General features: G+C 43.9%; 1 protein-coding gene across 1 annotated transcript in view; it reads left to right on the top strand.

Moving 5' to 3' along the window:
• Window positions 1-21,545, top strand: part of LOC134569221 (cyclic AMP-dependent transcription factor ATF-1-like) — a 34,089-nt gene extending 12,544 nt beyond the window's left edge. Inside the window, exons 2-8 of the mRNA XM_063428139.1 lie at window positions 4,091-4,204; window positions 15,221-15,346; window positions 15,480-15,580; window positions 17,418-17,545; window positions 17,698-17,865; window positions 17,950-18,109; window positions 20,680-21,545. Coding sequence (XP_063284209.1) covers window positions 4,097-4,204; window positions 15,221-15,346; window positions 15,480-15,580; window positions 17,418-17,545; window positions 17,698-17,865; window positions 17,950-18,109; window positions 20,680-20,824 — 936 coding nt within the window. The 5' untranslated portion in view covers window positions 4,091-4,096 and the 3' untranslated portion in view covers window positions 20,825-21,545. The remainder of the gene's footprint in view (window positions 1-4,090; window positions 4,205-15,220; window positions 15,347-15,479; window positions 15,581-17,417; window positions 17,546-17,697; window positions 17,866-17,949; window positions 18,110-20,679) is intronic.
• Window positions 21,546-23,793: the final 2,248 nt, after the last annotated feature.

The following is a 23,793-nucleotide window of genomic DNA, read 5'->3' as shown; positions in this document are numbered from 1 at the left end:
TACTAAATAGTGTGCTCTCTAGAACACAAAAAACAGTGAAACCTACAGGTAAGTAGGATTCTTGTGCATTCCTACTTACCTGTAGGTTTCGAATATGTTACACTTAAAGGACCACTATAGGCACCCAGAACACTTCAGCTCAATGAAGTGGTCTGAGTGCCAGGTCCCTCTAGTTTTAACCCTGCAGCTGAAAACATAGCAGTTTCAGAGAAACTGCTATGTTACACTGAGTGTTAATCCAGCCTCTAGTGGCTGTCTCCCTTCAGCCCAGCAGGAGGGGGGCCATGAGGCTGGGCGGGACCGAATAACCCTATAGTGCCAGGAAAACGAGTTTGTTTTCCTGGCACTATAGTGGTCCTTTAATGGCATTTATTTTTTAGACCTAGCACTATAGCTCCCTGGAGCATTGCGAACGTACTGCAATTCGCTTATCCGGTGCATCTGGCATCAACATTCTTTGTCTGCTGATTTTGTCAATAACTCAGGGCTTGACAAATCCCAGGTGCCACGACAAATTTGCTGGTCGCCAAGGGATTTGTAAGCCTCTTCAGCCCTTGAGGTGACCCGCTGCTTGAGATTGTAGGCGGACAGTCGGCTCACGCAGGGCTGAGGCTGGCAGGCAGGCGGACGAGTAGTAAAGATTTGTGAGTGAGTGTTGCAGTGTGTGTCTGTCAGTGAGTGTGTGTCTGTCAGTGAGTGTGTGTCTGTCAGTGAGTGTGTGTCTGCCAGCGAGTGTGTGTCTGCCAGCGAGTGTGTGTCTGCCAGCGAGTGTGTGTCTGCCAGCGAGTGTGTGTCTGCCAGCGAGTGTGTGTCTGCCAGCGAGTGTGTGTCTGCCAGCGAGTGTGTGTCTGCCAGCGAGTGTGTGTCTGCCAGCGAGTGTGTGTCTGCCAGCGAGTGTGTGTCTGCCAGCGAGTGTGTGTCTGCCAGCGAGTGTGTGTCTGCCAGCGAGTGTGTGTCTGCCAGCGAGTGTGTGTCTGCCAGCGAGTGTGTGTCTGCCAGCGAGTGTGTGTCTGCCAGCGAGTGTGTGTCTGCCAGCGAGTGTGTGTCTGCCAGCGAGTGTGTGTCTGCCAGCGAGTGTGTGTCTGCCAGCGAGTGTGTGTCTGCCAGCGAGTGTGTGTCTGCCAGCGAGTGTGTGTCTGCCAGCGAGTGTGTGTCTGCCAGCGAGTGTGTGTCTGCCAGCGAGTGTGTGTCTGCCAGCGAGTGTGTGTCTGCCAGCGAGTGTGTGTCTGCCAGCGAGTGTGTGTCTGCCAGCGAGTGTGTGTCTGCCAGCGAGTGTGTGTCTGCCAGCGAGTGTGTGTCTGCCAGCGAGTGTGTGTCTGCCAGCGAGTGTGTGTCTGCCAGCGAGTGTGTGTCTGCCAGCGAGTGTGTGTCTGCCAGCGAGTGTGTGTCTGCCAGCGAGTGTGTGTCTGCCAGCGAGTGTGTGTCTGCCAGCGAGTGTGTGTCTGCCAGCGAGTGTGTGTCTGCCAGCGAGTGTGTGTCTGCCAGCGAGTGTGTGTCTGCCAGCGAGTGTGTGTCTGCCAGCGAGTGTGTGTCTGCCAGCGAGTGTGTGTCTGCCAGCGAGTGTGTGTCTGCCAGCGAGTGTGTGTCTGCCAGCGAGTGTGTGTCTGCCAGCGAGTGTGTGTCTGCCAGCGAGTGTGTGTCTGCCAGCGAGTGTGTGTCTGCCAGCGAGTGTGTGTCTGCCAGCGAGTGTGTGTCTGCCAGCGAGTGTGTGTCTGCCAGCGAGAGTGTGTCTCTGCCAGCGAGTGTGTATGTTTAGGTGACCTGACCCCCTCCAATCACAGGAATAGTGTTTTTACTCACCATTTTCCCACGCTGTGCTGGTGATGCTGCGGCTGGCACCTATGGGGAGCATTAACATAGGTGTGCACACTGTGCAGCACCGACCCAGGAAGCTCTTCTAGAGGCCATCTGAGTGAATGTCACTTGAGGAGTTACCAGTCAGCGCAATATAAACCCTGCCTTTAGTCTAAAAAGTCAATGTTTACATTGAAAAGAGTGCAGGGATAGTATATAGGCTGTAGTGGTTCTGGTGACTATAGTGTCCCTTTCAGAACTGTATTTTTAACGTTGAAAAATCTGTCTCCTAACTTTTTTTGCTGGCCTAGATCTCCTAGATTTCAAGCAAATTTGTCAAGCCCTGCAATGACTGAATCAGTTTTTAGTGAGTATCTGTCAACCTCTAGTTGGTATGGAGTTTGCAAAATGTAAATTCCCATAAACAATACAGTTTAGTTGCATGGCTGTTAGGACAGCATCTACACCCCAAATTCAGTACAGTAAAGTGATTTTTGCCCTAGCCGGTACATTTACACTGCCCAGTGAGCATTTACTTCACTTGACTTTTAAAATGTAATACAATTATGTTGACTAAGAGAATCGGTCTGTATTAACAGAGTGCTATGCCGTCCTTGGGGACCCGGCTCTAAACGTCGGCGGGCGGCATAGCACGTCCAAACCGTCCTTCCCACTTACCTGCCCGCTGGCGATGACGCGATGGGGGGGGGGGGATTACCTGACATCCCAGGGAGTCCCCCTGAGCCGATCTGGCCCTCCTGTGCCATGTGATTGCGAGGTCCTTGCAAGGACCTCAGTCACATGGTTGGAATAGCCGTCCATAGCAGTTCCAGCAGGGGAAGTGCCTGTGGCGGGTAGTCTCCCTAATGCCTGTAAAAAATTAAAAGTTTTGGATGTTAAAAATTAAAAATAATTAAATGTGTAATTTCGTTCTAACTGTATTTTAATTTTAATACATATATATTGATGGCAAAATACATTTAGAACGAAATTATTTTTATATATATATATATATATATATATATATATATATATATATATATATAATTTTAATTCTACATATATATTTCTGTAATATTTTTACATAATTAAAGGAGCACTATAGGGTTAGGAACACAAACAAATATTCCTGACCCTATAGTGTTAAAACCACTATCTAGCCCTCTTGGCCCCCTTTGCCCTTCTAACGATAGTAAAATCTTACTTGTATTCAAGTCTGAAGCTGCTGCCTTTGCTTGTGAACTTCCTCTGACATCATCAGAAGTGGTGGCCTGATCCAATCACAATGCTTCCCCATATGATTGGCTGAGACTGACAAGGAGGCAGATCAGGGGCAGAGCCAGCACAATTTAAACACAACCCTGGCCAATCAGCACCTCCTCATAGAGATGAATTGAATCAATTAATCGCCTATGAGGAAAGTTTAGTGTCTGCATGCAGAGGGGAGGAGCTACTGAATGTTTGGATGCATTTTAGGCAGCCATGACCCAGGAAGGATCTCTAACAGACAACTGAGGAGTGACCAGCGAAGTTATCACTAGGCTGTAATGTAAACACTGCATTTTCTCTGAAAAGACAGTGCTTACAGCAAAAAGCCTGAAGGTAATGATTCTACTCACCAGAACAAATGCAATAAGCTGTAGTTGTTCTGGTGACTATAGTGTCCCTTATTACAATTTACGGGATCTGCCTGATAACTCTGTAACTTTCCAATACACCATAAAACCTGTACATGGGGGGGTACTGTTTTATCCAGGAGACTTCGCTGAACACAAATATTAGTGTTTCAACCTTGGGTTGTCTACTGTTGTAAATGGTATGCCATCATGAGGGTAATTCTCATTCCTGGGCTACTATGCGGTCTCAAAGGCAACGTAACCAATCTGATGAATTTCAATGTGAAAAAACAGAAAAATGTAACATGCTATATTTGACCCTGTAACTTCCTAAAACACCATAAAACCTGTACATAGGGGGTACTGTTTTACATGTGAGACATCACTGAATACAAATATGTGTATTTTATTGCTGTAAAAGCAAACCATATTATGACCTTCACAGTTAAAATGTGAACAGACATATATATATATATATATATATATATATATATATATATATATATATATATATATATATATATATATATATATATATATATATATATATATATATATATAAAGTTTTGTTAACGTTTTATTTTGATCAAAACGTGTACATTTGGCTCAGTCCTTAAGGGGTTAAAAAATGTTTTAAATCTGAATTTGATAAATCTTAATTTTTTGTTTCCAACCTCCAGTTTATTATGGAAGACATATCGAAGAAAAGCAGCAATAGTTCAGAAAACATACAGACTATATCATTTCCCGCAGCAGCTTTCCAAGCATCAAATATATCTCAAATCACTCAACAGGTACATTTTACTTAACAATGTAAATTGTGCTTTTGTGATTTTCATTTGTTCCCCTGCCTATAGCATGCAGTATTAGTCCATTTTAACCCATCACTTGAACACCAGGTTTATATACAATGTAAGGTTTTTGGCTGTGTACGAACAACAGTACTAATAAGAAGTTATGTTACACTTCAGTCTTTGAGCCTCCCTCTCTCTAGGCCTGTCTTGTCCTCCCCTCTCCCCCCTTTTTTTTTTCTCCCTGTAAACATTTTTCAAGCCTGTTGGTCTAGCATACAGATGTCTGTCTGTTTCTACTAAACACATAACTAAATTGCTTTAATTTCCTCAAAGAGCACATTGCTCTGACATCTTATTTTGCTTCTAAGTACATTAAAACAATGAGTGTATCTGAGAGCATCATGTGATCGGCTAAATGAAAGAACTACCTTTTGACTTGCATGACACTGTGATCGGCTAAATGAAAGAACTACCTTTTGACTTGCTTTAAAGGGGCATTCTAATCACCATAACATCTCTCCAAGTGTGTATAGTTATGGTATAGTATAGTTATGGTAATCTTAAACAGTTATGCACAGTGTCCTAAGGGGCCATTGGCCGGCTTGCCTCCAGGTTGGCATTTTGCTATTATGGGACTTGCACTCTCACATTCACAGCAATTTTGTGTGCATTTTTTCCCCCATAGGCTGAGCATGCTAATATATGCTCAGTTTGTCGCAGGCTGGCTGTAGACGTTATTGGGGCTGCAACTATTGTTGTTATAATAATCATAGTAGTAGTAGTAGTATGTTTTTTTTTTTTTTTGTAGATTTAAAAAAAAACAAAAAACATAAATCCCCAAATGCCGAGTGTTACATGAAAGAAAAACATATGTAAAAAATATAAGGCTTTATCGTTTTAGATGATTTGGAGTAGGAAATACTATGGATCAGATTTGTTGTTTTAGCACACCCCATAGATGCTCAATCGTATTGAGGTCTTGAAAACACCTTGAACTCTGTCATGTTCCTGAAGCCATTTCTGTACAGTTTTTGCAGGGGGCATGGTGCATTATCCTGCTGAAAGAGGCCACTGCTATCAGTGAACACCATAGCTATTAAAGGTGTTCTGCAACAATCTCTGTAGGTGGAAGGTGTCAAAGCATATCCACATGAAGTCAAGGACCTGTGCATAGCACTGCCTCCACTGACCTGCATTCTTCCCATAGTGCATGCTTTGCTGCTGCTCGAATGAAGACAAGCACCTGGCCATCCACCTGATCTAAAAGAAAAGATAATTCATCAGACCAGGCAACATTCCAGGGTCCAGTTCTGATGCTCATGTCCCTCTTGAAGGTGCTTTTGGTAGTGGACAGGGAAGATCACGGGAACTCTGACCAATCTGCAGCTACGCAGCCCCATATGCAGCAAACTGTGATGCACTGCAGTGATTGCTACTTGGCTGTCGTCCGTCACATTGTTTCTGCACATTAAATTTATGAACGGACTGTTCACTCGACCCCTCAAACCTACTCTAAATATTAGATAACAATAACTTTTTTTTTGTTAATGAACCAATTTCAATACTATTACATACAATGAATGCTTAACATAAGGAGATTTGTTTGACTAGGTACGGAAGATATCTTTAAAATGAGGTCCATTTGCTGCCTCACAAAGTCGAGCTTTTTCGATTGCATTGTTCATAACATTAGTTAATGTTTGAGACTAGCGCTCAAATTTCTGCATGGCTTTTCTCCTTGTGCTACTGAAGTGAACATGTAAACAGCATTCATGTGCTTCTTCAGATATCCCTTCACAGGAAGTAATTGGGAGCTGAAAGGTAGAGCGAATGTAGCGGGACATTCATCTTGGAATTTTTTCAATCATATCCTGATATCTCAGACCAATAAAATCCCACTATTTTTACTTGTTCTTTTGTGAAATTAGCTATGATGAATCTCCTAAGACTCCCTTATAATATGTTCCCGCAACAAAAAAATTAACTATTAATAAAAAAGTTATTTACCTGTCAAATCCTGTGTGTGTGTGTATATAGTGTTTTCCAGGGCTTGAAAATGTGCTTGGAATCCAGGAGACAGGTGATAAAAAAAAAAAAAATAAAATAAATATATATATATATATATATATATATATATATATATATATAATTATTTTTTTTTTAAACTAATAAAGTTTCAATAAAATTATTAAAGGGACATTGACCACCAGAACCACTACAGCTTTATGTAGTGGTTCTGGTGTCAATATCCTGTCCCTGCTTCGCATGGAGGCTCTGAATGTTCCCCATAGAGATTCATTGAGTGTATGATTGGTGCAGCACAGCATTTTGCTGCACGTGCATGATATCCTCCCAATGCTTTCTAATGAGAAAGCATTGGCTTAGCTGAGATCGTCAAGATTGAGTATCTCAGCCATGGAGGAGAGATCGGAACGACACAGGGATAAAAATGTGAGTAAAAACACCTTTTCCGTGCGATTGAGGGGGGGGGGGGGGGGGGGGGGGGCATAATGTCTCATACACTCACAAATTATTCTGTTATGAGGGGACTGATATATAGTGTATCCTAACTAGAAATCAGCATCTAGAACGCGGGGCACACCGATTGATGCCTTTCTTTCACACACACAGAGGTCTGGCAAGGTGAAACGAAGGCCTGAGGCCTACCTCTCACAGACCATCTCTGGACTAGAGCGTCAGGTGCAACCCAAAATGGCCGCGCAGATGCCCCACACGCAAAGACAACATCCGGCTCTCCAGCCCACACACATACAATCGGAGCCAGACATAGAGTGCACTGCAATCAGCCCATGCTGCACCAGATAACACACTTGCTGCTAAACAAGACCTGCAAAATTGGGTGCAAGACATCAAGAAAATGCTGGCCACACTTGTGGGATTACTTAAAGTGGACTTGCAGAATGTAACTGAACGGTGCGGGTGACAGAGGAGAACATCATGGAAATTCAAACTGAAATGATACATGTGAAAGATGCAGTACAACAACTGCAGACCACCCAACAAGGGCTCTCTTGCAAATGTCAGCCGAACGTGCACGTCGCAACCACATCAAAATACCCTCTGACGGACTACTGAAGCGAATGGTCGCATGGCTGAGGAGCTCCGGGTCACTACTACCCAACAACATTCTCAGCCCATACAAACGGGTTAAAACCTTCCCGTGGGGACCCATAGCACACTAGCACCAACATGGGGCGAAAAACTAAGAAGCTCAAACCTGATAAGCCCAGAATGGACTTACACATCGATGAACTCTGGCGACAGGCCCAGGGCGCAACTAGCTCCAAAATGGCGTCCATACATGGAGGATGCTCAGACTTTTATGAGGATACGTCAGATAAAGCGGAGGAGATGACCCCTCCGGCCCAGCCACAGCAGCCACAGAATCGGAAACAGCCCCAGCCAGCCGCGGTAAAATCCATGCCGGTGAGCATGGGGGCAATAAGAGACCTGATAGCAGAACACCACAAAAAAATCCTCAGCCGACGTGGCCTCAATACGGGGGAGGCCTTACAGGGCCTAGGCGGCAGGCTCGGAGTCGTGGAGACCACCATAGAAACCCACGGCGGCCAAATAAAGGAGCTGCAGCATGCAATTAAAGAGCTCAAACAACTGAACAAAATGACTGAGCTGAAGCTCGCCACGATGGAAGACAAACGCCGCCGGACACACCTAAAGATCAGGGGCATTAAGGAAGATATACCTTATGCAGAATTGCCTCACTTTGCACGTAGGCTCATCACAGCACTGTTGACCCCGAAGTCTGCCAAGGCAGTGGCGCTGGAGGGCATATTCCGCGTTCCAAAGCCGACAACAGCCCCAGCCACGGCTACAAGGGACATGATCTTACAGTTTCAGACCCAGAGGGACAGGCCCGCAGTCCAGACGGCTGCCAGAGAACACCCAACCTACCTTTTCGAAGAAATACCCCTTGAGTTCTATTCGGATCTCTCTGGAGCCACCCTGGCGTGGAGAAGAGCTTTGCAGCCATTTACCACCCATCTGAGAACACACCAATTGAGGTACCGCTGGGGCCCTGCACACACCTTGCAGGTCAAGAAAGGCGACACCACACACACCATTCGGTCCCTACAGGAGACAACTATGGCCCTGAGGCAGCTAGGCCTCCCCTGGACATGCCTAACTTGTCTAAGCCTCCAGCGAGCCCCAAACTGGGCCACTGCCAATGTCCCGGAGTTTGTCCCCAGACGACCCGCAGAGGTACCGACCGACGCAAACACTACCTGAACTCCAACTACGACCGGAGACCCCATAGCGCCGGGTTCTTGCCCAATTCCAAAGGTACTTTTGCCTGAACTTTTACCTACATTTTTGCTTTTGAGCTCTTGGTTCTAAATGTTTCATAGACACTCTGCGGAATGCTGCCACCAGGGAACTTGTCGCCCTACTTTACATATGGACGCACACGACAGACCTCTGATCGAGATGACCCCAGCACGCGCCGGGAACACACGGACTATATGTTTTTTTCATTTATTTGTTTCCTCTATTTACCCTAGTTTCCTATGTTCCATCAGCCATGACACAAGTCAATGTTAACAGCATGCTCCCCATCATTAGTACATAAAAGGCAGTAATAAACCTATACTAATTTATTATATGGATGGAAAAGCGTAGGTCAACAACTAATCTTTTAGCATTGCCAGCCTCGCAAGACTAAGCACCGCTTTATGCCCAATAGCCAGAGCCATAACCGACCAGTATGTATTCCAATGTATTTACTGAAAAACAATGCAAGGAAGCTAAACCATGACACTGCTTGAACATATAGTTTATAGTCTGGGATTGAGCTACTGCCGGGGCATAACAAGCCTGCCTTGAACATAATGTGCATGATAACCCTATCCCATCGAAAATATCGGTCCATATCTCCAGCTTTGCTTGCTACTCAGGGTTTTCTCTTTTATTTTTATCACCAATAAATCCTACCGGAACAGGTATATTTATCTTGATATTTATCTTGAAATTTGCGAGACCAGGCGCCTTGTTATGGTATAAGACCCTCATGTGATAGCTTGTAACATTAACATTTAAAAAATTGTGCATGCATATTGGTTTACCCCGTTGTTATACATGATACGAATTTGCCTGAGGATTGCCTTTGTGGTACCTCAGGATGGTATGTTACTCTTGACCTGCACTACAAAAATAAAGAATATAAAAAAAATACCCTCTTACATCTCTGACGAACTGTCACACTATGTGAGGAGACTCCTTGCCACCAACGACTGCCAGAGAAATCACCCTTGATGGGCTGTATCACCTCCCATCCTTGCTCATCTATCCTATCACAGCTACCATGGACGTCATCCTACGCTGTGCCACCTCTCTGGATCAAAACCACATCATGTCTGCGAACAGTTTTGAAACACCCCCTGCCTTTGAGAATGCATAACTACTCTTCTTCCAGGACCTAACTAGGGCTATGCTTCAATGGCGGCATTCTCTGAACCACCTCACAAGCCGACTGAGCACCGGTGCCGTGCCTTATCGACGGGGAACGCCACAATCTCTTATGATCACGCACAATGGGAAAATTCACAAGATTGCATTGGCCACACAGAAGTACCTGCATTGCTAGCCAAGCTTGGACTCCCAGATACAACCACTAATACAAGGAACCCTTCTCAGACATGGGACCCCGTCAACTCTGTGCCGTTCATCCCGCGAATGAAGGAGCCAGCAGGCCTCGATGACTCTATACAAAAAGTAGAACCAACAACTGCACAAGAGAAATATACATTTCCTTTTACGGTTATCGTTACGTTCCATGTTACTTTTTGCATGCCTGTTTCTGGTAATGGACCCAACACGCACTCACCCGCTCTTGGGCACCTGATGAGTCAACACTAAAGTACAAGTCTTCAGCTATATAACACCAAAAAAATATGAATAATAAAGGTTTATATACAACCTGTATAAATTCAAAAAAGTAATCAAAGTTTCTGCAAATAAATCGAAAATATATGGTGCACGATTTTGCCCTTTTTGGTCCTTTTTTTTGTTGTTTTATAGTATTATTGAGTGTTTTGAAGGGAACACTTATTTCCATTAATGGTTTATCACTCAGCTAAATAACCAAGTTTGGCAACTCTGCACTCATATAGTAGAGTTATGATTTCCTCCCTCTGCTGCCCCCTCAGTTAGGGGCAAACCTACATCTTCAGAGACTACGGTTACTTTATATCCTGGAGCTCTATCACTAAAGTTTATGGGACGTTTTTCTATATTTTTTAAGATATATATTGTGTATATTTGTTTTTATTTATACTTCTTCTCCTCTTATAAATTATGGGGAGATAAAGTTGATGTGATTTGTGTGTGCTGTGTTTCTTTAATTCTGCAGAGATAACAAAAATAATTAACCATGTATTCCTCCTGACACGTTAAAAAAAAAAAAAAAAAAAAAAAACATTTTAAGCTGACCTATTATCTGAACTAAAGCGTATCTTTTCTAAATATTTTAAGATCTGTAATTTTAGATTAATACACTTTTCTTGATTAAAGTTCAGCCTGCATTACGAGTGAGTTTGTGTCCAATATTTGAAATGTTAAATACCGTACCTACACTATCCTAAAGAGACATTATAGTCAACAGAACAACTACAGCTTAACCCCTTAAGGAGGTGCTTCCTGGGTCAGTGCTGCACACTGTGCAGCACGGACGTTCGTGGAGACGCTGAATGCTCCTCATAGAGATGCTGAATAGCCTCCCAGTGCTTTACAATGGGGAAGCATCAGATTGGCTGAGATCATCAAAATTAATGATCTGAGCCAAGGAGGTGGACCATGGCCAGCTGCAAAAAGACAGGTGTGGCGTGGGAAACGGGCAAGGTGTTTTCACACCTATAGTGTCAGGAATACTAATTAGTATTCCTGACACTATAGTGTTTCTTTAAGGTAAGGTAGTTGTAGCTTATTCTCTAGACCAGTGGTTCCCAAAGCATGGGTCGCAGGGCGATTCCCAGTGGGTCGCGCTGACCCACACATCCAGGCCGCCAGGGACTTGGGAGGCAGGCAGACGGATTAGTCGGGCCTTCGGTCCATGATCGCGGACCCGACACCAGGAAGGGGCCTGGCGGCTTGCCCGGTATGCCGCCGGGCTCCCTCCAATCAGTCTGCCCAGCACCGGGTGCAGAGCTGCAGACTTGTGATAAAAGACTCACAAGCACCAGCGTTACCATGGAAACTCTCTGGGAGCTTGCAAGACTTCTATCAGATGATCTGCAGCTCTGCACCCGGCGGAGCTGCAGACCGGAGGGTTAACCCACCGGACCACCAGGAAGACACTGGACCACCAGGGAATTGAATAATGGTAGGACACAGCCCCCATACCCTGCCCCGCCCCCCCTCCACAATGTAACCCCTTCTCTCCCTGCCCCCACACACTGTAACCCCTTCTCTCCCTGCCCCCACACACTGTAACCCCTTCTCTCCCTGCCCACACACACTGTAACCCCTTCTCTCCCTGCCCCCACACACTGTAACCCCTTCTTTCCCTGCCCCCACACACTGTAACCCCTTCTCCCCCTGCCCCCACACACTGTAACCCCTTCTCTCCCTGCCCCCACACACTGTAACCCCTTCTCTCCCTGCCCCCACACACTGTAACCCTTTCTCCCCCTGCCCCCACATACTGGAACCCTTTCTCCCCCTGCCCCCACACACTGGAACCCTTTCTCCCCCTGCCCCCACACACTGGAACCCTTTCTCCCACACTCCCTCCCACACTGGAACCCTTTTTCCCACACTCCCTCCCACACTGGAACCCTTTCTCCCACACTCCCTCCCACACTGGAACCCTTTCTTCCACACTCCCTCCCACACTGGAACCCTTTCTTCCACACTCCCTCCCACACTGGAACCCTTTCTTCCACACTCCCTCCCACACTGGAACCCTTTCTTCCACACTCCCTCCCACACTGGAACCCTTTCTTCCACACTCCCTCCCACACTGGAACCCTTTCTTCCACACTCCCTCCCACACTGGAACCCTTTCTTCCACACTCCCTCCCACACTGGAACCCTTTCTTCCACACTCCCTCCCACACTCCCTCCCACACTGGAACCCTTTCTCCCACACTCCCTCCCACACTGGAACCCCCTTTCTCCCACACTCCCTCCCACACTGGAACCCCCTTTCTCCCACACTCCCTCCCACACTGGAACCCCCTTTCTCCCACACTCCCTCCCACACTGGAACCCCCTTTCTCCCACACTCCCTCCCACACTGGAACCCCCTTTCTCCCACACTCCCTCCCACACTGGAACCCCCTTTCTCCCACACTCCCTCCCACACTGGAACCCCCTTTCTCCCACACTCCCTCCCACACTGGAACCCCCTTTCTCCCACACTCCCTCCCACACTGGAACCCCCTTTCTCCCACACTCCCTCCCACACTGGAACCCCCTTTCTCCCACACTCCCTCCCACACTGGAACCCCCTTTCTCCCACACTCCCTCCCACACTGGAACCCCCTTTCTCCCACACTCCCTCCCACACTGGAACCCCCTTTCTCCCACACTCCCTCCCACACTGGAACCCCCTTTCTCCCACACTCCCTCCCACACTGGAACCCCCTTTCTCCCACACTCCCTCCCACACTGGAACCCCCTTTCTCCCACACTCCCTCCCACACTGGAACCCCCTTTCTCCCACACTCCCTCCCACACTGGAACCCCCTTTCTCCCACACTCCCTCCCACACTGGAACCCCCTTTCTCCCACACTCCCTCCCACACTGGAACCCCCTTTCTCCCACACTCCCTCCCACACTGGAACCCCCTTTCTCCCACACTCCCTCCCACACTGGAACCCCCTTTCTCCCACACTCCCTCCCACACTGGAACCCCCTTTCTCCCACACTCCCTCCCACACTGGAACCCCCTTTCTCCCACACTCCCTCCCACACTGGAACCCCCTTTCTCCCACACTCCCTCCCACACTGGAACCCCCTTTCTCCCACACTCCCTCCCACACTGGAACCCCCTTTCTCCCACACTCCCTCCCACACTGGAACCCCCTTTCTTCCACACTCCCTCCCACACTGGAACCCTTTCTTCCACACTCCCTCCCACACTGGAACCCTTTCTTCCACACTCCCTCCCACACTGGAACCCCCTTTCTCCCACACTCCCTCCCACACTGGAACCCTTTTTCCCACACTCCCTCCCACACTGGAACTCTTTCTCCCACACTCCCTCCCACACTGGAACCCTCACCTCCTGTCTCTGTGGGTATGTGTATCTGTGTGTCCTTTTGTGTTCATGTGTGTATTGTGTGTCAGTGTGTGTCTTATCTGTATGTGGGGAATCTAGGTGTCATTGTGTGTATCGCTGTGTCAGTGTGTGTCTCTGTATTTGTTTCTGTGTATGTATGTGCATACACTGCACACATACTCCATACAAAAACATGCTTACATTCAAACACACATTGTGTAAATGTATTTTTTATGTACACATACTGCATCCACTGCACACGCACTGCAATCAAACGCAAACATTACTTACAAACACACCCCTGCATTAAAACACTAAAATTATATACAAACACCCCTTCATTCAAACACCAACACTACACAAAAAAGCACACCTGCATTTAAAGTCATACACTACATATAAACACCCCTGCATTCAGACGCAAACATAACAAACAAGTACACCACTACATTCCAATGGCAACAGTACATACAAATACACCCATACATGCACACATATACTGAATACAAAAACATGCTTACATTCAAACACTTAAACACTGCTCACAAATATAACCCTGCAACGATGCACAAATGGTAGATCCCCAGCTGGCATAGCATTGTTGAAGTTCTCCGACAGATGGAGATCTAACTTTTGGCCACACTTGCACTAGAGGTGGGCCCAGAAAACATACTTGCACCAGGGCCCTCTCTATATTAGTTCCACCACTGGGATAATCAACGTGAGGTGCCTGGATGAAAGAGCAGGACACAGCACTTCTAATTCTGACTGAGTCTGTGAGTAAGCAGTTGTATGCCTCTAAAACTGATTGACATGATGTGCAAAGTTTCTGCCTCTAAACCTCCATGATATGTAAAAATGATGCCTCTAAAACTGCCATGACATGCCCATTTTATGCATCTAAAGCTGATTGCCATGGTGTGCCAATTGTATGCTTTTAAAACTGATTGCCATGGTGTGCCAATTTTGTCTCTGAAGCTGATTGCCATGGTGTGCCAAGTTTATGAATCTAAAACTGATTGCCATGATATACCAGTTTTATGCATCTAAAGCTGATTGCCATGGTGTGCCAATTTTATGCTTCTAAAGCTGCCATAATGATCCAATTGTATTCATGTAAAGCTGATTGCCATAGTGTGCCAATTGTATGCCTCTAAAGCTGATTGCCATGGTGTGCCAATGTTATGCCTCTGAAAGTAATTGTCATGGTGTGCCAATTTGATGCCTCTGAAAGTAATTGTCATGGTGTGCCATTTTTATGCCTCTGAAAGTAATTGTCATGGTGTGCCAATTGTGTGCATTTAAAGCGGATTGCTGTGGTGTGCCAATTGTATGCGTCTAAAACTGATTGCCATGGTGTTCACTTTTTAAAATATGCTTTCAAAACAAGTGGGTCTCGAAACATTATCGTTTTGAAAAGTGGGTCTTGGCCCATAAAAGTTTTGGAAGCCCTGCTCTAGACACAAGTTACAGATAAAGAATTATGATCTGTACAACCTTCTATATAAAATTGTAGTAAATGCTGCACTGCATTATATCCACTGGGTGTACTGTTTGTGTATATTGGTTTTATTTTTATTTTAGAGGTGTTTATGTTAACATACATGTACTTTTGTCAGCTCAAATAATGAAAATGCTTTGCAAATGATTTTACCATCAATTATTTGTACTATATGTGCTGCTGAAAATATTGGGTGAATAATTATGGACAGCATAAATGGAGTTTATTGATTATTTTATAAAAACATTTTTCCAGATGTCGTTAAGAGGTTCAGCCCCCCTCACTGTTGTACTGCCTGGGGACCAAGTTCAAGTTCAGGGTGTAATCCAGACAGCCCAGTCTTCATCTGTCATTCATTCTCCCCAGGTAGCTTCCTCACAGGTAATTATCTCAGTTTATTGCTTTGTATCGTTCTACTTTTATGGAATATAGAAGAAGGAAGTCAAAGCTATTTCCCCCCCCAAAAAAAATGCTTAAATACCAGCATACTATCTCCCCCTTATCCCTCTTCTAGGTATCCTCACTTTCTGAAAGTGAGGACTCTCAAGATTCATCTGACAGCATTGATTCTTCCCAAAAAGCACGTGGAAATCTAGTGCGTCGGCCGTCTTACAGGTAGGTTAATGTAGACCCCCCCCAAAAATAAAATGTATTACTCAATTTACCAATTTGCAACTGGGTCTGCAGTCACTCAAGCTTTCAATTTGCATATCCTCAGCTTTTCTTCTCTGAGTGCTGTAAAAGGGAAGGCTTATACAGTGTGTGCACACTGTACATAAAATCAGGATGGTAAAGAAGGAAATATGAATGTCTCATGAAGTGTAATCTTTAATTTGCATAACTGCACTGAATTCCATTCACGTCCAAATAACTGCAGCGAACCCCTTCAGGACGGAGTTGATTGCACATGTTCTGATCAAAACAAAACCTAAAAGCTGGAATTTGCGCTATATATCTGTTCAACCATAATTTACCCTTTTCATATTAAGTGTACCCACTCTTATTATATATCATTTAGTACAGGAGAGACTGGGCTTTCATTTCACACTAAATACCGTATATACTCGAGTATAAGCCGACCCGAATATAAGCCGAGGCCCTTAATTTTACCCCAAAAAACTGGGAAAACTTATTGACTCGAGTATAAGACTAGGGTGGGAAATGCAGCAGCTACTGGTAAGTTTCTAAATAAAATTAGAGCCTAAAAAAATTATACTAATTGAATATTTATTTTCACTGTGTGTGTATATAATGAATGCAGTGTGTGTGTGTATGAATGCAGTGTGTGTATGAATGCAGTGTGTGTATGAATGCAGTGTGTGTGTTTGTGTGTGTGTGTATGAATGCAGTGTGTGTGTTTGTGTATGTTGGGCATTTTTATTATTTTTTTTCAATTATTAAAAAAAAAAATGTAATTTTTTTTAATATATATTATTTCATTATTATTATTATTTTTTTTTTTTTTCTTCATATTCTTTATTTTTGCAGCTCCTGTCAGCTCCCTTCTCCTCCGCGACGGTCCGTGCAGCTCCTCTGTCAGTGTAAGTCTCGCGAGAGCCGCACTATGACCCCGCGGCTCTCGCGAGACTACACTGGGAGCTGAACGGACCGGCGCGGAGGAGAAGGGAGCTGACAGGAGCTGCAGGAGAGGTAAGCGCTCGCTGCCAGCCCCCAGTCTGTATTATGGCAATGTAAATTGCCATAATACAGACATTAACTCGAGTATAAGCCGAGTTGGGGTTTTTCAGCACAAAAAATGTGCTGAAAAACTCGGCTTATACTCAAGTATATACGGTATTTATATATGAAACCTTATATAATATGAATAAAATCTTAGTTTAAGAAATTGTATTTTCTTAATTCTGCATGGCATTTTAACTGTGAATGTCATAACACTGTTAGCTTTTACTGCAATAAAACACATTTGTGTACAGTTTTATAGGGTTTTTGAAAGTTATAGGGTCAAATATAGGGATTTCAGTTTTTACACTTTGCAATTTGCCAGATTGGTTTGCTAGGCCTATGTTGCCTTTTGTATGGCAGCCCTGGAATGCGTATTAACCCCAGGAGAGAGAGAGAGAGAGAGATATCTATATATATATATACACACACACATACATACAGGTACGGGGGACATCCTTGCACCATAACCTATACAATAAGCATGGATTGTTATGGTCCCTTCAAGAATTTAGCTTGTGAGACCATTTTTGTTAGTGTTATTAGCATTAAATGTAAAGTTTTCTGGCTAAGAGCTCTGTTTAAGAATTGTTATGAAAGTAAATATTATTGTTCTTGTAATCACTATGGTGTTATGAGCTGCAATGTCTACTCTAGCGTTTGCTGCAACAACCAGAGCACCACTCTTCTACCATACTTGCATTTTAAGAGCCAACACTGACATAGAATTCTTGAGATTTTTTGTTTATTATATTAATTTCCAATTATACAGAAAAATCTTAAAAGATCTTTCATCAGAAGATGCTGGGGATAGGAAACGAAATGACGACAGTGCTAGTGTTTCTACTGTTACATCTATGTCTGCTGGGACCATATACCAGACAAGCACCGGGCAATATGGTAGGTTTTCTTTCTTTAACCTAGTAGAATAATGCCATTTCTAAGCCCTCTTTGCACTAAACAGATATTTACTAATGTATATACAGTCTAAATTATATTTAGTCTCATATTTCCAGTAATAAAAAATTGTCCCCTCTTTTCTTAAATCTCAGTCACAATTGCTCCCAACGGAACACTCCAGTTAGCCACTGCTGGCTCAGATGGAACACTGACAATGGCAAATGCTGGTAGTAACCAAGCGGGCACAACAATACTGCAATATGCCCAAACCTCAGATGGTCAGCAGATTCTTGTGCCTAGCAACCAAGTGGTTGTACAGAGTAAGTATCCAGCTGTTTTTACGTTTAGTGCATTCAAACTACACAAAAGTGTAGAATGTAAGATTGTATGATTCTCTGTTTTAGCTGCCTCAGGAGACATGCAGACCTACCAAATAAGAACCACCTCAACCACCACCTCCCTTCCACAAACCGTGGTCATGACCTCCCCTGTTACACTGTCCTGTGGAACTGGCAAGTCAGACGATCCACAATTAAAACGTGAAATTCGTTTAATGAAAAACAGGTAAGATTAATAGTAGCAACAAGTAGTACCTCCAATCAGCACCTCCTCATAGACATGCATTGAATCATTACATCTCTATGAGGAAAGTTCAGCGTCTCCGTGGAGACATTGAATGACAGTTCTTGCACACTGTGCAGCTCTGCCCCAGGAAGCACCTCCAGTGGCCATCTGAGTAAGGGCCACTGGAGGTGTCCCTAGGGGGCAATGTAAACACTCCCTTTTCTCTGGCAGGGAATGATTACACTCACCAGAACAACTTTATTAAACTGTAGTTGTTCTGGTGACTATAGTGTCCATTTAAACTGCTGCTCATTGCTTTAAAACAACATAATTTGCCACAAAAGTGAAATGAATGAGCAACTTCTCCAAACTAGGAGATGGGGAAATTGAGTGGCAGACGTTCTTTAATCATGTAACAAGGGCTTAAATTGTTCAATCTACTCCACAGTCCTGTGCATCTTGTCATAGTGTTACCCAGTACATTACCTTGATGGATTTATATTCTGTGACTGTCTTAAAGTTTAGCAAAACGCCCTTTAGAACTTTTGTTATTTTTGGGAATGTGTAGGGTCAAATTATAAATTTGCTCATTTCAGTTTTTGATTTTCTGGGACTGTCACATTTTAGATAAAATAACAGTTCCCAACTGCACTTTCCCCCATCAAGCGATCCCCTTTGCACAAGAAAAACACTTTGCCATTTATTATGCAACGTATTGTGCCTTTCCACCAATTTTCTTTTCATATATATTGAATTGTACACCTTGTGCATTATTCTAGCTGGAAGGCTACGTTTTAGCTTTTTATTTTTTCTCCCTAGAGATGCTATACGGCGACGCAATACTGGGTCAAAATACTGACCAGTGTTAACCTGTGATGCTTTCTAAGTCTCCCTTAATGCTAATATCTAGCCTTTGGTTTTGGCTAACCTTAAAGGAACACTATAGTGACAGGAATACAAACACGTTCTTGTCACTATAGTTACGAAAACTCATTTTAGGTGGCCACCCCCCCCCTGTCAGCTAAGTGAAAGGCGATTTTATTCAATGTTTTTCCAGCACTACACAGGTTTGTCACAGCTGGCTCTGCCCCTTGACGATCTCAGCCAATCCAATGTTTTCCCATCGGAATGCATTGAGAGGCTGTCGCGCATGCATGGTAAAACGTCACGCTGCGCCGATCTCTATCTTCCCAAATGCATTGAATCAATCTCTGATGAACGTTTAGCACCTCCACTCTTGGTGTGGAGACGCTGAACGTTCGTGCTGCACATCTCAGTGACTGCCACTAGAGGTGTTACTAGAGAGTAATGTAAACACTGACTTTTCTCTGGTTATGGTGCCAGGTGTGTTCTGGCTACCACAGTGTAAGTAGATAAACTGTTTGATCGTGGTTTGACAGCTTACCTGGGCTCTATCAGGTTCTGGTTCCCACCTCCATAAAAGCTGGAAGCTCTCTGCATGGAGCAAAGCTGAAAATGCAGGGCATAGCTCATTGGGTAAGATCCATCAGCTGAAACTCAGCCAATGAGCAGGCCTGTATGGCATGGGTTTAGCTCTGGAGAGCTACCACAGCTTCCAGCTCTCTATGGAGTAAGTGGCTGGCACCTGGCATACTTCAGCTATGTTACCAAACATTTGGCAAACAGTTTGACTACTTACAGTGGAGGAGATGCCAGGGCACTCCTGGAACCATAACCACTTCAGAACACTTTTATTGGTTTTGTATAGTTCTCTTGTCCACATAATGGACATTTGGACCAGCTCTGTTTTTTTTTTTTTGTTATTGTTTTGTTAGTTTTTAAATGTTTTCCCCACACTTTTTGTGAGTTGGATTTCTTTAAAAGCTCACAAAATGGGCACAACACAATACCTAATAGCAGAAAAGACTTGGAAAAGATCAGAGTTAAAAACACTGCTGATTTTAGAGTATTTGAAGTTGTGTTAGAGTTTACAATTCTATATTTGACACTTCTTTTGCAAATAGACAAGTGCCAAGTCTAACTGCATATTAAAACTCACACTGTACATACATTTAATATCCTTTTAGCATTGGGAGAACTGTGGCTAAGTGCTGAATGGAGATGGCTTTTCCCCATTCTCAATGAGCTGTACTACAGATGTGCTCTATAACCCAGTGCTTCTGGCACTGTGTACCTAACGGAAGCAGAAGAACATTTTCCTGATTACCTCCGTGACAGCTGGGAGTTGGTCCTATCCCAGTTATAAATGGAGAATAAAAAAAAAATAAAAAAATGTACTTTATTTTTTTTCCTGCCACTGACATGAGCACTTTTATAAACTTTCCAAAAATGTAGACTCCTTTTTAAAGTTTTTATGCAAACCTCTAATGCGATTTGTAATAAAAAAAATAAAGGTTCTTACCTGAAAACCTATTCAGACATATTTTGCATATTTAAATATTGAACCATATGCCTAATGGGGAAGCTGTGCCTAACTCATTAAGTGCTACCAGCTGACTGTTGGGAAAAAATATCTGCTAATGACTGTTTTTCTTAACCGCAATACACTAACCAGAACAATGTAATACAATTTTTTTTTTCTTTCCCAGGGAGGCTGCTCGTGAGTGTCGCAGAAAAAAGAAGGAATATGTTAAGTGCTTGGAAAACAGAGTGGCAGTGCTTGAAAATCAAAACAAAACATTAATCGAGGAACTAAAGACTTTAAAAGATATCTATTGCCACAAAACTGTTTAAGATGGATTTTTTTTTTTTTTTTTTTGGTGAACTGTCTACATTTTAGATTGAAGAATTCTTTTATACCAAATTTTTCTAAAACATGAAAGGTCAGATTGAACCCTTTTATAATCTATCCTTCACCACATTTTAAAGAGAAGACAATACAAATGAATGTCACCTCACAATAACTGTGTAAACATCTGAAATATAATGGGAGGAAGTGATCCGTTAAAAACTAAATAAAAAAATTATGAATTGTGCGTTGCAATTAGTAATTACCTACAGTGTAACTAGTAGTACCACAATTCTTGCTTTACATTGCTTAGCAAACATGAGTTGTTGTCAGTGATACATATTCATATAGGTTCTAATGTTTTCAATATTTTTTTATATAATTTCTTTGTACATATTTTGCTTCTTTCGGTTAGTCCCAATTCTGCAGTTAAAGCTTATTTTGCTATAATATATTATAGTAAAAGGTTTACTCATTTCAGCAGGCATATTTTTATTTCTTTGTTTGCGGTGTCTAATATTTCATCTGCAGAGGATAATTTTTTTGTTTTTGCCAATTTTATTCCATGGGTAACCATGGCACCTGCTTTAGTAGCCATGATGAGCTCATAATACATACACTTTTAAACCAAATGATGGTTAGTTGTAAGAGCTAAACAAGTTGTAAAATGTCTTCATATTTTTTGGCTATGGGGTGTTATAAATTTCTATAAATAATAAAGTGTGATTATTTACAGAATAAGTGTATTCATTTGTTAACTTAAAGTGTTTTTTGTTATTGCATTTTAAAACATGGCTCAAAATTTCAACTTCCCACTAGCCATTCACAAGTAACCAATCTTCCAATTGTTAGTGTGCCTTGGACCCTTCAGTGCTGGCTAGTAGCACAGGATGTAAAATTTTGAGCCCTCAATAAAGTATAATGTGGGAATTATTTAGTGTACTGTCTTAAAATCATTTTCTCAAGTCATTTACTAAAGTATCAGCTACTGGCAGTCTTTGAACATGCTTTCAGTTAAGTTAAGATCAGGGAGTACATTAACAAGAAAATATCATGGATCACTTATGGGTAGCTCTGTCCACCAGTCAGATAAGGACAGGAATAAACCAATTAAGAAGAAAGATGACGGGTGCAGAGTCTAGCAGCAGAGCTGAATGGTTGCACTCCAGAAGAGCTCCGTGCACACACAGCAAAATGCCCCTTATTTATGGCACCAAACCTAATTTGGAGCAGCGGGTGACACGGTCAAAAGATCAAAAAGCAGAAGCCGGCAGGCACAGGGCTCGACCAGGCCCAAGATGGCAGACTTCCCAGAGACTTGCTTCAAGCTTTCTGACGTGGTCTTACCTTCAAGACCGGCACCAGCACTGCCAGACCTGGACTCGTCACCTGTGACGACAGCTGGTCTAAAGGCACTCCTGGCAGACCTGCAAACAAACACCTTAACAGATGCGGCAACGCTAAGAGCTGATCTAAAAGGCCTATCAGGCAGGCTGGAGGCAGTGGAAACTATCTCTGAAGAATACAGCCGACGCCTGGCCTCTAGACAGCAGGGGACTACTCGAGCTCAGGCAGCAACACGAGGCACACGACTGACGATTGGCGGCTATGGAGGACATGCGGCACATACCTAATGTTAAGGTTCGGGGCATATCGGAAGAAGTCCTGGCAGCAGAGTTGCAGCACATTGTCATTCGTCTCCTAGGGGCCTTGCTACCCCCACACCAGGCCAAAGCAGTGGGGATAGACTGCTGCTTTCGCATCCCAAAATAAAAGAAAGCTCCAGAGATGGCCATAAAGGACGACATGGTGGTCCAATTTCAGAACATCGGACATAAAGTGGCGGTTCTAGCAGCAGTCAAAGCGCAAACACCATACACCTTTGAAGATCAGGCACTTACCTTCTACCACGACCTTTCTGGAGGCATGCTGGTGTGGAGACGATCTATGAGACCGGTTACGGCCCTCTTCAATCAGCACATTATGCAATACCGATGTTGCCTAAACCGTACGTTAACAGCTCTCCAAGGGGACTGTCAGCACACAGTGCATGACCTAAAGGAAGCAACAGCCCTTCTCACAACTCTGGGGCTACCGCAGGACTCTCACACGGGAGATGCCCTGAACGTCCTCATTAACGACCCACCGTTAGGACCCCTCTAAAGTGACCATCTTTGTCCCAAGCCCTCGTCTGGCGCAACGGTCACCACTTTGCTTTGCTACACTTGGTTTTGTTTTACTTTTACTAGTTTAGCTTTCCTTTCATATTGTTCCACCAGTTTCATAAGTACTTGTGTACACACTCTCCCTCCTATGAATAGGTCATTAGACCACACAGATATTCAATGCCCCCGCAACAGAATTAAGCACATGGTATGGTGACCACCTCAAAATGCAGGTGTTAAACTCCCAGTAGCAGCATTACATCCTAAATTTAAGTCCCTTCCATATTTAGTTTTTTGCTAAGGTTAGCAATGGCCAGCACATAGGATAGCTTATCCATGAGGCGGAATAGGATTTATGAAGGTACACTTTACAATTCGACCCTCACATCTGTTACGGTTGCCTCCAGGCTGGCTGGAAGTTGGACCGTAGAAAGGATGCTCCTAGTGCTCACCAAAGGACCATCAGCACTGTAGACACTATAAGCACTGCAGACTCCACGAACCACCACTGCTGGGCTGGGATTTTGCCGTCTGCTATCCACTCTGGACCTACGACCAGGTTCCAGTAGATGGACCTCTTCCTTCTGTAGAGCGAAGCAGGATCAGGAACAAGAGCTCAGTAGCTAAGGGAGTATGAAGAGCATAGCAATCCCTGTAGTGATTATAGCTGTCCTCTACAAACATGAGTTGAGGCTGCAAGTTAGAGGGTCAAGTTGTTCTGTTTAATTGGCACCAAAGAGCCTTCTTTTATGGAAGTCTTACACATAAAGGACCACTCACAGGGTTTTGCAGAACAACCAATAAACATG

The sequence above is a fragment of the Pelobates fuscus genome, chromosome 1, assembly GCF_036172605.1.
Source record: "Pelobates fuscus isolate aPelFus1 chromosome 1, aPelFus1.pri, whole genome shotgun sequence".
Lineage (NCBI taxonomy): Eukaryota > Metazoa > Chordata > Amphibia > Anura > Pelobatidae > Pelobates > Pelobates fuscus.
Note: the sequence above shows the minus strand (reverse complement) of the source record. Positions and strands in the feature narration are given on the sequence as shown.